The sequence below is a fragment of the Hakea prostrata genome, chromosome 8, assembly GCF_041222555.1.
Source record: "Hakea prostrata isolate BN-2017 chromosome 8, UWA_Hpros_2, whole genome shotgun sequence".
Classification (NCBI taxonomy): Eukaryota; Viridiplantae; Streptophyta; class Magnoliopsida; order Proteales; family Proteaceae; genus Hakea; species Hakea prostrata.
This window is the reverse complement of record NC_142607.1, coordinates 3,596,146-3,613,837: the sequence shown is the minus strand read 5'-3', so window position 1 is coordinate 3,613,837 and position 17,692 is coordinate 3,596,146. Positions and strand designations below refer to the sequence as shown.

Here is a 17,692-nt window from a genome sequence, read left to right as displayed (position 1 = left end):
TTTGATATGCAGCAGCGTCCACAGCATTGTTTGGGGTAAATTTTCCATAAAAGTCCAATGTCTGATAGTACCCCTAAGTGTGTTGTAATACTATGATAGAGTGAGTTCCTTCTATTGCAATTGATGAATCTTCCTTCTGATCTCAAAACATTGTGCATCATTACCTACTTTAGAATATGTGTCTTGAGCAACTTTCCAAATAGTGGCAGTATTAGGAAGAAGAAGGTAGCTCTTTGCAACGCTTGGTTCGATGGAATTAAAGAGAAGTCTCATAACCAAACATTCATTTGCATATTGCGGACCAAGAGTAGAAAGCTTGGTAGAAGTCCCATTAAGATGGCCAGTAAGACCACGAGTACCAACAACAACAGAAATAGAGCGAGATCATCGAAGATAATTAGTCCCATTAAATTTCAAAGCAGTCATCTAAAGCGAAGAAAACTCACAATAATGAGGAATAGAAGAAAACGGGAAAATCCTCAGATGTACTAAAAGAATTAGGTGCAGTGGGATCAGCCATCACAAAAACAAGGGATTACTCAAGGATGAAGCAAATACCTTTTATTGGTTAAAAAAATGTATATATATACTCACAACCTCAGATAGGTTAGAAACAGTTTTTTTTTTTTTAAATCTGATTATGGATGCGATGAACCTAGAAACACCCTTAAGTGACATTGATGGCTCTAGGAAAATCCACAAGTTCTGAATAGGCAAGGTGATAGAAACTTGATGGACTATTATTTGATTCAAGTCCTTCCAGTCATTACCGCAGAAGTAAAAAGGGAAAAGAGGACAATCAAATGAGGATTGGGTTTAATGGTGAATTTTGATCATCCTAGGAGAGCAGCAGAGGCTAAGCGACACTCCTAGGAGTGATCGCAAGTGATTTTAGGGGTCAGGAGAGGCAACCAATTGTCCTAGAAGAGTCAAAAAATTGCAGCGACTCTTCTAGAATCTATCGCTAGAGGAAAGAGGTGTTTCGATCAGGGCTGGGATGATTTTGCAGGGCTAGGAGATGAAGAATTTGGAGGATTAAAGTCTGTTGGGGTTGGTGATGGTGGCAAGGATGAAGCTGCAGAGGTGAATGGCGGTGGCAGAAGCTATTCTGGTCTCTTTGAGGCCTGCGATGGTGATTGTTGATGGCTGCTGCGACTTGCAACAGGATGGTGGTGCCCTAGGTCTGACATGGCTTTGATACCATGTTGCAATGTTGGATGAATCCTTGCATATGTCAATGTGACACTGCAGGCTTTTATTTACAATAGAAAGAAAGAAAGAGTTCAAGACTACCCGATGTGGGACAAATAATAAAACTCCTAACAGACAAAACTACCCTTCTTACTTAAACTTCTGAATTACAACAAGAGAAGGCTATGCCAAACACAAGCATTATAATCATATCACAATAGAATCCACAGAATATTGTATCAGTGTTATATGCCTTTCAATCCACATGTAATTGTTTCTTAGTGAAATCTAGTTAGCTAGCCTGGGCCATAAGATGAGATTCTGAATCCTGCCATGGTTCTAGAGGTTCTCTTCTTCTCTGTTGATACTGTCGTCCCTTCTCTCTTTCTCTTCTCAAGCTTGTAAGTACTTTTGGTAACTGCTACGTTTCTCAGTCTGCTACACTAACTATTAGCAGTATCCCTGCTTCTAGAACAAGTTTGGATTTCTAAGTTTTTGCTCATATCTTCTCTATTAGTTAATGTTATGTCCAAACTTGGTATCTATACTTCTGAGTTCCAGAATCAATCTTTAGTGGATTCCATCCACACACACCTGTACTACATCCATCTGTTACTGCTCCAATAAACTATTTAGTCTTCTGGAATTTTCCTGCAGACCACTTCAGCCCCCATTAAATAATATTGTATGGACTAGTTATGTCCACTAGTGCTGAGAGATTCTGCTGGTGATGTTCCATCCTCGTTTGTTTAGTTGAATTTTAGAAAGTTACAATCTAATGCATGGGTCCAATTTAACACTGGACCTACCATGCGTTGAAAATGACAATTTTCATCAAAACTATATAAAAGCCATTCCCACTAAAAGTGATCCTACTCATCCCCTAACTTTATTTAAAATCCCATGGGTGACTATTCTCAATTTAGTCCTGAAACTTTTCTCCTTCAAAAATGCCTTAAACTGTTCAACATACTTACATAATTGCCACCACGTCTTTTATTTGATTTCTTTAAAATATAGTGGGCCCATGGCAACCCTAAAGAGGGTCATTGATCTTGGGATCAAACCACCTAATCTAAACATTGATGCCAAAAAACATGATCTCAAATTATAGTGATCAAACTCCCTCAAGGAAGTCTTGCTTTTTTTCTTTACAAACAAGCCTTGACCATCCATGACATCCTAGCTCCAACAGTCATACTGACAATTAATATTCAACAGTCAGTTTGAGCTTAACATTCAGGAAAAAGGCCACTACTAGCATCATGTTTTAAAAGTGAAGAAATTACATTATTACCTGGGATATGTGATGTAACCCGACTTGAGGGCACGTATTCAGGATCACTCAATTGAATCAGCAGTACAATTAGGGTTCCTTGAAACCTTGCGGATATGGTATAGGGCTGATTTGAATGGTTTTAGGGTATAGGAGAGAGAAGAACAAGATTCGGGTAGGATTAGGATGGCTGGATTTAATGAGGTTCAAACCTAAACCTTGCTGTAAATGTAATTTGATATTCAGAATTGATTTCCAAGTCTAGGGTCTAGGAAAATTAGGAATTTTAGTTGCCGCATGCCAGGGGAAAGGGGAAGAATGGTGGTATGATGGAGATAGAAGAGGAAGAATGGTAGTGGTGGGGGTAAGGGGATTGTACACTTACTAGTAGAGGAGATGCACAACAACAACATGCCTTGTCCAGTTGTCCCAACTAAATGGGGTTGGCTACATGGGTCATTGCCTTCAAATCAGCTCTATTTAAGGCCATGCTAGATACAAGGCCTAAGCTATGCATATCCTTTCTCACCACTTCTCTTAAGGCTATCTTAGGTCTACCCCTAGACCTTCTAATTCCTTTAATTTGGATCAGATCACTTCTCCGTACATGAGCATTTATAGGCCTACATTGAACATGGCCGCGCCACCTCAAACGACTTTTTCATAGCTTATCACTTATTTGAACTACTCCTAGACCAGCTCTAATATGGTCATTCCTTATCTTATCCTTCCTAGCTTTGCCACTCATCCATCTTAGCATCCTCATTTCTATCACACTAAGTTTATCTATATGATGCTTTTTAATAGTCCAACACTCTATCCTATACATCATAGCTGGTCAAACAACGGTCCTGTAGAATTTTCCTTTAAGCTTTAAAGGAATACATCGATCACACAACACCTCGTACACACCTCTCCACTTCATCCACCCTTTTTTAATTCTTTGGGAAACATCATCCTCAATATCACTTTTTTTATTTATGACTGAACCAAGTTACCTAAAATAATCAATTTGAGGAATCTCCTTATCATCGAATTTCACCACCTCATTGTCCGCCCGATCATGACCAAAGTTACAAACTAGATATTCTGTCTTCGTTCTACTTAGATTAAAGCCTATCAATTCTAAACTTGCTCTCCATGATTCTAACTTGGTACTAATCCCTATTTGTGTCTCATCTGTCAACACAATATCATCAACAAAAAGCATAATTGCAGCAAAATCCAGTAAACACAACGGCCACAGGCTTCCTCCTTGGAAACCCTACAATGCCACTCAATTTCCTTCAACTCAATCTTTATTCAATCAATCATAATCTGCCTTCTTTACAAGCTAGTGGCTATATTTATAGCCTTACCCAAGTGTACTCACAATTAGAAGGTGACTCAAACTAGGACTCCTCAGACTTAGGACTCTTCTTCTAACAAGGACTCTGACTTAACTCATCCAAGGATAATTCAAATTACAAACATGGGTATGAGTAGACTCCTTATGGGAGTTGGACTGCAACTACAGGAATCCCTCTCTAATTGGGACTTCTAAGTCCTAACCTGACTGAGACTCTTCAATAACTTGACCAAAACAAATCCAAACTTCAAGACAAAAGTAAACATGGAATCCTACTAACATACTGGGTCCAACAAAACCTAATTTAACTCAACTAGAAGAAGTAAAAATTACCAAGATGCTCTGATTGTTGGGCAATTTCTTGTAGGGTCATAGAGTGTTGGGCTACCATGCCAAGCCAATTTCAGATCCTAGAGTGGCCCAGGATGTGGTTCACCTTGATATGTATGCAGCTCACTTTCTATAAGGATATGAGATGCTTGGCAGCTTGAAAAAGACACTTTCTCATAGGTGAGAACTCGCGAAGTTCCTAGTGCTAATACTCATCATACCTATGATGAGCTGGACTAAGATCTACAGGTGGATTGGCCCAAATTACAATTGCAGCTAAATACAGGAAATTATTAGAAAGGTTTCAAGATATTTCAATTTTTTTGGCTGACCTGAAAACTGATTTTCGTATAAAGACTTTTGGGAAGTTCTCCTTAATTTTCTTTGATTCAGGAGGTAGTTATACATCAGCATTAAACCGTTAAAGGGTTTCCAGGCAATACACAACCAAGACAGTCAGGCTTTGCTTCCTTACCATGGAGTATGGACCATCAAGAAATCAGATCTCAATATAGTTCACCATGTTCCATCCAAAGGTAGCCTATTCTATCGCTACAAGCTTTTAGCTCTTTCAGGTTCACCAGACAAGAAAAGCAATATGAGAACCAAACAGCCAAGAGCTTTAACACTACTGCAGGACACCCTTGCCAATCATGAAGTAACTATAACATTTCTATGTTAAAGCACTTGTTTTTGGTAAATCTATCTTAAAGTATTCAACTGAACTACTGAAGATAAAGACAGGTTTGCAGAATTACCAGCCAAATGCCTCCAAATAGTCATGCAAGAGCTTCTTCACAAAAACCAAATAGTGTGCAAGTATATGAGAAGATCATAGCATTGAACAGAAATATCCTCTTTCTAAAATTATAAAATCAAGAATTAACTATGAAAAGTGCCCGATGACATATATCCTTAAACTAAAGAAAGGAGTAAGTGCAAGCCTCATTGTAAACTAGAGAAAAGACATCAGAACACCAAACAATCTTATAAAGAATATCAGCTAGGTGTGCATGCTAGTGTACATGTAATTATGAATCAATGGAGGATTAAAATGCATGCAAACCATATATATATGTAGAAACATGTGTCTGTCGTAGGCTCATTCACATACTGATGTCACAATAGTTAGGACTGTCAAACAAAAACATATAGCACTGACAACAAGCCATACCAGGAGGAGCAACTGTTGCTGTTGTCACCACAGGGTTCTGAACCTTCACTTGAGATGTAGGGTTTGGGATTTGGATTCCCTGTTTAAATGTAAAAAACATAATATGAAAATACGAATATAACAGCACCACTAAGCTGTACATGTACAAAGTTCAGTCGTGGATAGGTTTGCTTGGTTTTCTAAGGCACAAATGCATGCTTCAGAAACCATAAAATGATACTATCAGTCCAATGGGCACAAATTAACCTTTCCATTGCTATATTGGAGGTCAGGTCTTTTGTTTTTTCAGGTTTCACTGCAATCGGCCTAATTTATCATCCCATGCTGAGTGGGGATAAATCCCTGGTCATGCAAATCCTACTAAAAAGGGCTTGTGTTATAAGGAAGAAGTCTAGAGTTGGGCTGTATACTGGGCCTTCAATGCCCATGTGCTTTCAATATAATTGGGCATTCTCATAGACTTAAAATATAAGTAACAGAGTCGCATACAGGATTAGCTGTTTTTGTTCTTAAATCAAACTGGCTCAAACCAATAGCCAATTTTCGTCCTTTTTTCTTTTCTTTTCTTGTAAGCTCTTTTTTTAGTGAATAATGATTTCATTACCAAAATCCCCAAAAGGAGGGGACTATACAATAGGAACCAAACCCACAAGCCGCATTATGAACCTGAAAACATGATATCAAGACCCAAGAATGAATAATATGTCTATTCCTAGCAGAGTCAACAAGAGGCCCATGGCGAAGCAAACAAAGCTTGGAGCCAATGTCAAAGAAGATGACTTTCTAGAATCTAGATCATGTCAAAGGACTTAAGAGTTAGAAATCCATTTACATAGATTTTGTTCCATCCAAATGTACAAGATAAATGCCCCAAACACTAATTTTATGGCTGTGTCATACATAGAGTAGCCTGAAAAACTCCCAGTCCTAGCAAACAAAAGCCATCCTCAAAGAGTAAGACTCTCTTACAACAGAACCAAATGAAAGACTCTCTTACAACAGAACCAAATGAAAGACTCTCTTACAATAGAATCAAATGAAAGATAAAGCTTTCTTCCAGTTGGGGGAGATGAAAGAGAACAGGTGATTGACATCCTTAAAACCATTCCAACAAAGGATACAAGACATGCCAGCTGATAAGATGAGAACTAAGCAACATGAGGAGCCAAACTACCAAATGATGAAGTCCAATGATAGTTTTCACAATAGCTCAAGAACTCAAATTCAAGGGCTGACTTGGTTACCCAAAAATAGGGGTTGGACAGAGATCTAGCTGAGTTGGTGAAGTTTTGTTTTGCTGAAATCAAAGCCAGATTTGGGTGGGAAGGATTAAAGTACAGTAAAAGTCCAAGATATACCGAGATCTCACTGAGATATCTGAGACAGAAACTCACATGACATCTTGTCTCAGAATCCAAAAGAAAAAGAATGAGATTACTCAGATGTTGATGAGCTTTCAAACTGTGGTTCTAATCCCATCCTTAAACTTTCTAGGCATGTCATGACCTAGATTTGGACTTTTACATGTGGCATGTTTGATATGGTTAAGAATTCTAGAACACCAGCTGCAGAACCATACTAACAGTCCAGGATTAATTTGAATCAATAGAACAAATATACTAATACCAAATAAGAAAAATCAGTTACTCAAAATTTCAGTGTTACACCACAATTTATATCTATCAATTGATATAAGAATCTTGGAAATCAGATGCCTATAAGTTGATGAAACCCCAGCTAACTTCACAGATAAGACATAACCAAGAGTCAGAAAGAACTTTTCAGAAACAGATCTTCAGATCTATGGAATAGATCCGAGTAATGTAATATGTTACAAAACTTCAGGTTTGCAATTCAGGTGCATAATAACCAGCAAGAATATATGAAGAAGCAAGGTAGTAAACCAAACTACTGAGAAGAAATTCAACAATTTGATGGCAGGGGACGGAAGGAAGGATAAAAATTGATAAAGTTGAAGTAAGAAAGTATAAAAGAAGAACAGAAGACAGATTGTACCTGTTAAGGATAAACGAGGAAGAAAGAAATCAAGCATATCTACAGTCCACAAATGCAACTGCTACACAGAGCAAAAATGCTTGAAAGAAGAAGATTCAATTCTTTACTCAAATCATGGTTAATTGATGGGGGTGTATGCATACATAACTGGTAATAAGATACCTAACAAACTCATGTTTTGGACTGCAAATCACTCTCAATGACAGAGAAAGTAAAACAAACTAAAATCTGGAAACTCACTTCCATACACAACCTTGAACAACCAAATATGGATAAATTAAGCCCATTAAAATGTAACCCACCAAAATAAAATGCTTCAGCTGTGCACTGGCTATATAAACCTTCTTTTCAGCCCACTGGGCTGCACAGACCCTTGCAAGCCTCCCAATGAGCCAGGGTTGCACCTAGACTTGCATGGTGGATCATATCCATCCATCCACCCCAATGCAACTGCTTCAGTTCTATTATGATTCACTTTTCTTCTGTCATATTCCATAATACAAAAATCTGAGGATCATGAGATTAAAATAAATTTGAGCCTGCTTCACTATCTTCCTTCGCTGATATCAAGAGTGATAAATAATGAGTACTGAGATTTACAGCCTAGGCAGCCATTCTGGTGCTGGCCACATCACTTATAACACATCTACTGATAAGAGAAGCTAGAGAGTTACAAGTTACAACATCATAAGCTCTATGCAACCCTAGAAAACAGAGAAGTAAAATGATACCTTCTGCTTCTCCCATCTCTTCAACATCTTCAAATGGCATTTCTGAACATAGTGCATCAAATGATAACGAGAATGCCTTGCATATAACTGCTCCTTCACCTTTGGGTTCTTAGATAGCCATTCATCAATTTGTTTAGATTTGACTACGTCCTTTGTTTCCAATGATTCTAACCAGGAATAGACTGGAATCCATTGATCTGTGCGTTGAAATCGACTTGGTGGAGGCTCAACTTGATTTCCTTCCATTGCCTGCTATGAGAAAAATGATCCATGGTAGAACAAACACCATGAAATAGCGAATCGAAAAAGAAACAAAAACGAAAACACACAAAAATTTAACGTGGTTCACACACTGATTGTGGTATGCTACGTCCACGGCCGAAGAAGAAGAGTTTTTTCACTATGTAGAAGAAGAACAGAAGGAGATCTCACAACCAATCGCCAAGAACAGCGTTACAAGAACTCTCACCGAAAACTCTAATCGAAAATCACAAATCTCTCAATAATATGGTAGGCGAACATAAGATACATATATATAGACCATGGTAAGAGATCTCGATCTTGAGCGAGATCTCACTACCATGAAAAACCGAGATCTCGCCGGAGATCTCGACCATCTCGGCGAGATCTCGGTCAAGATATGCCATTTTTTGGGCATCAACTCGGTAGCCCATCTTGGTGGGTTTTAGGGTCCCAGTTGGGCTAAAACTTGGTATTTAGCCTATTTAAGGCCTTTTGAACACAATAGTGGCCTTGGATTTGTGAGAAAACAGCCCTAAGTATGATTTCTAAGTCTACCCATAGTATGAAACCGAAATGCTGTAGGATTAGAAAATGCAAGGTTATATAACATGTAATATAAAACCATTAAGGCATATAAATGAAATCAAGTGTATCAAATACATCAAATAACCTAAATGTCATCAAGATAACATTCACATGAGTATTACAATCTTGACTTTTGAGAATAGAATGATAAAAGTATACAATCGTTAGAAGTTCTATATAAATCATTAACGCATTCATAAGACAAGTAGAGGATGATTGAGCTTCCTTTGATGTTGTAGATGTGCTAAGAGTAGTTGCAAGTGAAACTTTGGCTGAAATCCACAAAAAATTGGACAAAAATTGAGAATTCCAGCGAGATATGTTGAGATTTGGGGCGAGATATGGTGAGATCTCGAGCAAGATATCCCATTTCGCAAATCTCGACCTTGATCTCGTCTCGGTTTATGAAAAAACCAAGATATCTCGCGAGATCTCCCACCATGATATATATATATATTATTTTGTTTTTGAAGAGGTGCAATGGTTTGTAAAGGTTTTCCACCAGCAACAAGACTAAATTGCATTCATCCTAAGAAATCACAAGAATCTGTTACAATATACAGAAAACTGGTAAAAGAAAGAAGCAGCCTAGGAAATATGGACATATCACAACTAGGAGACATGCTACAGTATTTGAAAAAAAAAACCTCTCTCCTATTTCTTCTTTCCAAGAATAAGGCAACATTTCTGCACCAGTCTCTTATTTATATTACCCCTAGGCTCAATATAACAGAAGAGCGCCCAGCTCTCCTATCTTGCATAAAATCATCCCCAGCCCTAGATATCGATCCAGTAGTTTGCATCATGAAATTTCAATCAAATTTTTCCTTCTTCTACAAAACAAAAGCAAAACTTAAAACCACAAAATGGCAACCAGACACTTTGGCTGCCATTCTGTCTAGTACTAACACAAAGTTTTCAGACAAATTAAGGTTTTAAAGTCTCTCATTCCATATGTGACAACATGACACTCCTAGTTTCATTTAAAAAGAATGGCATTCTTTAAGAATCACTCACTATTAGAGTACATTAGCCTGTTAATAAAGCATTGTTGGGCCATCACCACTTATCGGATCCATCATACACATCTCTTGTACCCCTAAACCTTCACAGTAGATTACCCAGTCTGAGCCTACCAGGTCATATCAATGACTTTTAAATTCGCCATTCAAGAATTTCCATTTTTCTTAAAAATATAAACTGGTGTGATAATCTAGAGAGTGAAAGAAGGTGGAAGGATTTCCATCGTACAGAATCAAGTTGAGATCCTAGCATTGTCAACTATAAAATGTTCTCATGAAGAAATCGAGTTAAAACTAACTTGAAGATGAAAATACAACTCAAATTCCTTTTCCACCATTCAAATTTGGTTCGTTGATAAACTGGGGATCGTTGCTTACAAACAGAGAGGTCATCACTTCTAGCAAACAGTACAAATCCTGATCATTTCATAAGTAGATAAGTTATTACAACTAACATACAGATTCATACCAATTATATTCAACCCTGATTGCTTGCCAAAGACTCTTCACATAATAAGCTAACCAATTATTAGTCCAATAAGAACTTCAGCTCTTTGTGGAGACAGTGCGAAGAAGTAAACAAAGTCAAGGGATTGTAAACTGAATTGATCAAGCTTTTAGAATAAAGATCGTCATCAGCAGATGTACATTGAAGCAGAATGGGGAACTCGAGTCAGAACTCGGAAAATCCAAAATCATCAAAAACACGAAAAAACGCATGATGAAACAATCTTATGATTACGCACGATGTTTTCATGGCGAATTCCCGTTCAAGCATTCAGAACTAAGGTTTTTCTCACAACTGGAGAGTAATCAAGGAAGTACTTGAATTCAAACGCCAGAATTTCTTCCATCAAGAACAAGAACGTAGACATATGAAGAGTATTCGAATTGAACAGCAGCAGCCACAATACCTGGCTGGACTGTCGCATTTGCTTGTGAATGGATAGAATGCGCTGAAAGAGCTGTTGTCGGGGCAATGACATCAGTTGCGGAGGTAAAGTGACCTGATTAGAATCAACCCAAGCTTCCAATTCACTCATCGTGACGTTCCTTCGCTTCGGTAGCGTAGACAGCCAAGCTCGAGCACTCGTTTCCCATTCTGAAAGTGGATCAGAGGAGGTAGGAATTGGTTCTACGACCTGGTTTTCTAGGGTTTGGCCTTGAATCACCTGTTCTACCGTTTCGAGAGCTCCGGAGGGACGGGAAGTTGGCTCTGACATCTTCCACTCGCAGAGCGTCTGTTACTCAGAAAGTGTGTGCAAGTCATTATTTATGCCAGTTGACAGGTTGAGGACCCAAAAGAAAAATAAGTTGACAGATTTGCCCATTGAAATTAATGCCATGACAGATTTACCCATAAATAATCCAGCCCATTTAGCCATCCATCTTGGTTGTCAGTAAAATAGTTGGATTAAAATTTGAGACTAGAAGAAAAATAGTTGAAAAAATAATTAAAAACAATTATTTGATGTTTGATTGGACGTGAGGTCACAGTAAACATTAGAAGAAAAAAAGCGGAATAACGACTGCACTCTGTACCGGCGGTGTAGAGAATTATTTTCCGATTATATAACTCATCGCTCGAAAGCCGAGTTTCCACTCTTCTGTGTAACCGATTCTCCAACGCTCGAAAGCCGAGTTCCTACTTTTCCACAGCAATTTCAGTGTACTTGGGTTCGCAGCTTAAGTCAAACTTCGCTTGAATCAAATGTGAGTTTCTGTTCTTCCTCTTTTGTATTACTTCTTTGAAGATAAGTTTCTTGTTCGTAATTCGAGCTTCACTAGCAATTTGAGAAATATGGACTCAAGAAACGATTTTTTCCCCCTATTTCATTCTTTTTCTGATTTTATCTTTTCGACTTCTGTTTTCTGTTAATTCCCCCAAAAGGAGGGCTTCTATCAATCGCCCACCAACACCAGATGCAGAGGAAGACCAAGAAAAAGAACTAACCCTTCAAGAGATCATCAACATCAAAGTAAGTTTATTCCTTAATTGCTTATATGGAATGCGGATTCTTCTTGTTCTTTATCTTTTTCTTCTTTCATTTTCATGCTACACTGTTGGAACGACAATAGAAGCAGAAGAGGGGGATAGGAATACTCTTTCACTAAATGCCCAACGGAGCTATGGAAACCAAATTTGAATGCACGGAGATGAATGGCACATATGCTCCAGTTTTTTCATATATTCTCTTTAGTTGTTTCAGTGACAGTCGGGTCTGAGTAATTCCCTTTTATGGGATTCGATTCTGATTTTTAATTTTCTTTGAAGTCTTTCAAAATTGTTCGGATTAAAGAGGAAATTTAAGATCTTTTTGTTCAAAATACCACAATGCCCAAAGAAAGTTTTTGCGCCAGATTTTGTGAATTGCCTATTTGAGATTTTCTGGATCAGTATATGTTGTGCTAGTTACCCCAAGGCAGATAATAAATTTGTGAAAGTTGATGAGGCGGAGGTTTCACAAATTGAGTCCTTTAGGCTTTGGTTGATCATTAATGAGAAGATGATGTTCCACAGAATATCAAACTAGGATTGGTGAACCGGAGAGGTTGCATCCAGAGTGTTGTGTGAGCATACTTCAATAGTTACCTATGCTATTAGGAATAGGACAGTCATACAATTGACTAAGATGTATGGCATAGAATGTTGGGCAGTTAAGAAGCACGACATAGATAAGTTAATTGCAAAGGAGAGGAGGATGTTGAGAGGGGTGATGGTAAAACTAGGGAGTTGCAAGTTGCCCTGATTCAAGATAAATTACAAGAAAGCCATCCAAGGTGGCTTGGCCATGTTCAATGGAGACCTGCAGATGCTACAATTTGGACTGACTTGATTCAAGTTAACTGTCCTAACTAGGGACAAGCCTAAAATGACCCTATGAGTTTTTTTTTTTTTTTTTTTTTTTTTGGGGGGGTTGTGGGGGGGTGTTGGGGGAGTGGTGAATTTTAAAATTTTGGATGAATAACCCTAGGAGATCTGGTGGGGGGAAGACATGTATAGCTTAGGTTTTGCTTCAAGTTTGACCTTGAATGGAGCTGATTAGAGGGCAAAGGTCAATGTACTCTGCAACATTCTTTGATCCCATTTTTTTCATTATACTATATACTATTTTGTTTAATTTTTTGTCTATGCAAGGAAGCATGTAGTCGACCCCATTTGTTTGGGATTAGGGTGAAATATTGTTTTTTCCATAGACCCTTCCTGCCTATATGTTGCCTCAGTAATGCACCAAATATTACATTTCCAGAGGATTAGAAAGTAACACATGTGAATCCTTGTTTAAGAAATTGGGATCACGATCCAATAAAATATCATCTGAAGCTTTTGTTGTGGGATTTACTTTATTCTTCAAACATTAGGGAGTGTAGCCTTGGACTGATTCTTTTAAATTATGTGTTGTCCATATAATCCAAGAGACGTAACATACATAACTATGGGTGATTGTGTACTCAAAAAAGGCATAAGGGGATATAAGATTTGAGACCAAGAACTACCTTGTGGTTTAGTGAGGAACTCCAATTTTGTGTTAGATATCTAGCATTTCACTTTGTTACTTCCGTTGTTTTGTTGATGTTCATGGCTGGGCTTTTTGGCTTTCACTAGTTAATTGAGAGCGGTGAGAAGGAACGATTGAAGGAGCTTTTGAGGGAAAGACTTATCGAATGTGGATGGAGAGATGAAATGAAAACTCTTTGCAGGTTCTCTCTCTCTTTCTCACTCACTCACACACACACAAAAAACACATATTGGATTGATATTTGTCATCCCTCACATGTTGTCTTCTTTTCTTTTTTTTCTTTTTTTTTGAGTTTTCCTTCTTTTTCATGGGGGGCGTGGGGGGGGCCAGGGGCATGAACATTATTTCCAGGGATAGATTACTTAGCAGTAGCACAGACTCTCATTGATGCAGTGACCACTCATTCTGCTGGTGGACTTTATTGTTTTTGAATTGATGTCCAATACACCACGATGGGTGCTGAGGGCAATCTTGCTCAAATTGAGCAACAAGTGGTCACCCTCTTCAGCCAAGTCAGCCTTAGATAATCACTCTACACTTTAAAGATCAATTATATGAATTTAGAAAGTTGATGGGTACAATAGGCTGGGAACTCTTATTCTTTTGTTAGTTGCATATCTATAAAGCTTGCTCTCCCATTCAACACATTGTTGTACAAGGGGAATATGAAAATTTTTCAAACATCTGCAGCTTGCAGATGACATGCTGGTGCCTGCAGCGTTGAGTATCTGCACAAAATTCCTTATTGTTTGAGGCTGTCTGGCTTGATATTTTATTAGTTATTAGAGAATGGTCTTGTACAACTTCATCCCTCACAAGGAAGAGTTCTCTCCACATACGTTTATCTTGCATTTCCAGTAGGTGTTAAGTAGTAACATAGAGCCATGTAGGCAAGGTGACCTCTTTAAAGGTAGCATGATTACTCCACTATGGCGACTTTGGAATATTTTCATCATATTTGCCAATTCCGGCTTTAGCAGAAGCTTGATATAGGAAGTGCTGATGTAACCCGGCTGTTTCAAAAACAGCCATAGGTATAGGGTTGTGCCCTACACCAGCACTAAATGATGGGAGTAGGTCGTAGTCTTTTATTTGAGTTCTGTTGGAGGTTTAATCCTAAATTGGATTTTGTTTTGAGCCCTAGTGTTATATTTGAATCCTAGTTTGAGTTCTATGTGCGGCCGTTATATAAATATAGCTGTGATTGTTCAATTGAGCCCACAGTTGAATGAATAAGAGTTATGCATATAGCATTGTCAAATCTTGAGATATGTGTCTAATATCCATATCCTGTTATGTGGCAGATGGGATAGAGCTGAAATTTGCGGACCATAGATACAGAGTGAGCCAAATGGCTTGAAAAATTACAGAAATGGATGGTTAAAAGCTACAAGAAAATCCATAATCTGAATTTTGACGTGTGGCCAATCTAGACCATTTTCTAGAGATATTTCTGCAGTTGGGAATTTGGGATTGTTTCATCGCCCAGAACAATATAGAGTTTTCCCAGTCATGGCATTTTGTTTGTGCTTGGCTAAATAAGCAAATTACTTTAATTTGAGAGAAGGACAAGTAGGCAGCAGCACTAATGGTAAGAGAAGTAAATAACTGAAGGACATTATGAGAAATCAAAGTATCTGAAGTGTCAATGATGAACGAACAGACAATGCAGTGTGAATGATATACCTAGTCTATGCTCGACAATTGAACCACAAGCTAGCCCCACCTGTCTTAGAGGTTCCAGGATGTCAGTGAATTCATACACTTATTCCTGCCAAGCTTAACCAGAAATGGGCCTCCTACCCCCCCCCCCCCCCCCAAAAAAAAAAAAAAGGAAAAATAACTGTCAAGGACATGATATTCATCTTTGCAATATTTCCCTTCTTGTCTCTGCAAGATTGTGGTCCATAAGTAGGATCCTTTTATGTTGGGGTCATCACATGTGCTATAGGTACGCATTCTTTCAATTGATTTGTTTCACGCCTATACTCATTCTTCACCTTGAGCTTCTGAGTATTGTGCACCATTGTGCAAAGCCATGAGATTTTGTGCTATCCTTTGTTTTGATGTCATAAGTTTGTCAGCTGCTGTCTTAATTTGTTTATGTTCTCTCTCACACCTTTTGTGTACTTGTTTGCACTTGTTTCCATCTGTAGAAGTATTATTTATTTTCAATCTGTCTTAATTTGTTTTTTGACCAGAGCATTTACCAGGAAGAAAGGTAGGAATAATGTTACTGTGGATGACCTTGTACACGTAATCACTCCTAAGGGCAGAGGTAAGGTTCCCCTCCCTTTCTCGTTGACACTTTTGCCAGATTAATAGGCTCTTTGTACCCATATTACACCTTGGCTTCCAGTTATCCACATCAACTATATTAAACATGATCCTTTCTTTGTTCTATTTTCTATCTTTTATCAAATTTTTGTGACTCCCAGCTGCTGTATCACTGTAATTGTTTTTGCAAACACATGGCAGATGATTGCATGTTGCAAGTTTATCCCGTTGTTTTCAGCTGTTTCACCTTTATCGAAGGATATGCTGATTTGCATCAAATTTCTAAATGACGTTTGTAAATAAGTATGAAAACCCCACATGGAAGAGAACTGTATGATAATCTTGCACTTCCCCTTATCTAGTAATCAAACACGGATTTTCTGTTGTATACTCAAGTTTTTGACTTATTGTCAGGTTTCTCCATTTGTGATTTTATGTCTTAATGTTTTTTAGCGTCAATGTTCCTTTTAGTTTAACATGTATATTGTTTATTGTTTGTGCAGCCTCGGTTCCTGATTCTGTAAAAGCTGAACTGTTGCAGCGCATCCGAACTTTTCTCGTGTCAGCAGCTCTTTGATCCTGAAAGCCAAGTTCTCCATGCTCCCCTAGTTTCTGCTAATGGATTTCAACAGCTTTGGTGTGTCATTAGCCGAGTTAATCCTTAAAGATCCTGATGGAAGTCTGCCGTCCTTTGTTTCAATTGTAGACGTTCCATAGATGTGAAAAACTAGATTAATTTGCTCATGATGACATTATATATTGGACCGAAATGTACTATTCCTGTTAAAGCTTTAGATTCAATCAAAATGTGAGTGGATGGTGTTACAGTTGTCTGTCAAAGCTTTATATTCAGACAAAGTTTGAGTGTTTGAGTGAAAGGTGTTGAAGTTATGGTCTTGTAGTCTACCCATCTCATTGATACAATAACTGCTCGTGCTCTGGAGTCCTCTATCAATGGGTGTTTGCTTAATGTTTAGGTACAGCAAAACACTACGTCATTGTTTGCATACAACTTAGTGTGAAACTAATAAAATCTCTCTTGTTTTGCTGTAAAATAAATTTTCTCTTGTTTGACTGCAACAAATAGAATTATTCAAAGTCATCTATTTTAAACTCTTAAGCAACGGAGGAAATGAGTACTATGCATTTCTAGCCAATTCCCATTGAATAAGCTAATGTATCATTTGCTGATAATCGACCCAAACTTTTATTATTTTTCATGCACCTACTTTCTACAACCCTTTTTACAATCTTTTGTCCTTGCTTGAGAACTATTGAAGCTTAGTGGGTACTGACCAACAGCCTTTAGTGAAGAGGTCATAGGTTCGATGCTTTATGCGGTATATGTCATGGGCCTCATCTCCTAATATAAAGCTTCCAATTTCAAGAAGAACAAAATGAAAGTAAAGATTATTCAATAAGACATCTACTTAAAAACACCAAACATCATGTGTGAAATCTTAAATCACCATAGCTCTAGTATCAATTAGCCTATGTAAAACCTCTATAGTCACACTTAACAGTCTTGATTTAACCAAAAATGCATTATAGGACTTCCTCACTTAATAATTTTATAGGTAGAAGCATAAATAGAATTTGTGGTCTTATTGGAATTTGTTGAAATCTTATTGAATGCGAAATTCATTGTTAACAACACATCAAGGAAATAAAATAAAATTTTGGCATTAACACAAGTTCACATTTCGCATGTCCGTGACCATGAGTAACACAACAATGGGCATTCTCTTTCTAATCAATTTTCACATACAAATTTTTTCTTTTTTTTATTAAGGATCACATGAACCAATAGAGGCATGTTATAAATAAGCCAACATAATAGCCAAGAAAATAATAAACTAACTTGGTAAAGAAATCGGGTACATCGAGGAAGAAGTCCTTGATATTCTTCTTTAGTCTTACTTATAGATCTCTAGTGAAACATTTGCTCGGATTGATATACAAATATTATAAATAAAAA

General features: G+C 37.7%; 2 protein-coding genes across 3 annotated transcripts in view; one reads left to right on the top strand and one right to left on the bottom strand.

The window, feature by feature from the left end:
* LOC149006336 (uncharacterized) overlaps nt 1-11,200 on the bottom strand; it is an 86,444-nt gene extending 75,244 nt beyond the window's left edge. Inside the window, exons 1-3 of one of the 2 annotated variants that reach the window (XM_089166930.1) lie at nt 10,831-11,200; nt 8,067-8,318; nt 5,320-5,398 (exon numbers count right to left, since the gene is read on the bottom strand). In XM_089166930.1, the coding sequence (XP_089023056.1) occupies nt 5,320-5,398; nt 8,067-8,318; nt 10,831-11,139 (640 nt within the window). In that variant the 5' untranslated portion in view covers nt 11,140-11,200. The remainder of the gene's footprint in view (nt 1-5,319; nt 5,399-8,066; nt 8,319-10,830) is intronic. The other variant, XM_089166931.1, reaches the window with a different exon arrangement.
* Nucleotides 11,201-11,526: 326 nt separating this feature from the next.
* Nucleotides 11,527-16,586, top strand: LOC149006335 (transcription/mRNA export factor). Its single transcript, XM_089166963.1, has 5 exons — nt 11,527-11,629; nt 11,808-11,895; nt 13,524-13,618; nt 15,639-15,715; nt 16,218-16,586. Coding segments are annotated over exons 1-5 (336 nt in total). The 5' UTR covers nt 11,527-11,627; the 3' UTR covers nt 16,292-16,586.
* Nucleotides 16,587-17,692: the final 1,106 nt, after the last annotated feature.

Excerpts from the sequence above, each read along its gene's own strand:
- LOC149006335 (XM_089166963.1), top strand. Across the intron at positions 13,619-15,638 it reads GAAATGAAAACTCTTTGCAG|AGCATTTACCAGGAAGAAAG; the intron begins GTTCTCTCTCTC and ends TTTTTTGACCAG. Across the intron at positions 15,716-16,217 it reads AATCACTCCTAAGGGCAGAG|CCTCGGTTCCTGATTCTGTA; the intron begins GTAAGGTTCCCC and ends TTGTTTGTGCAG.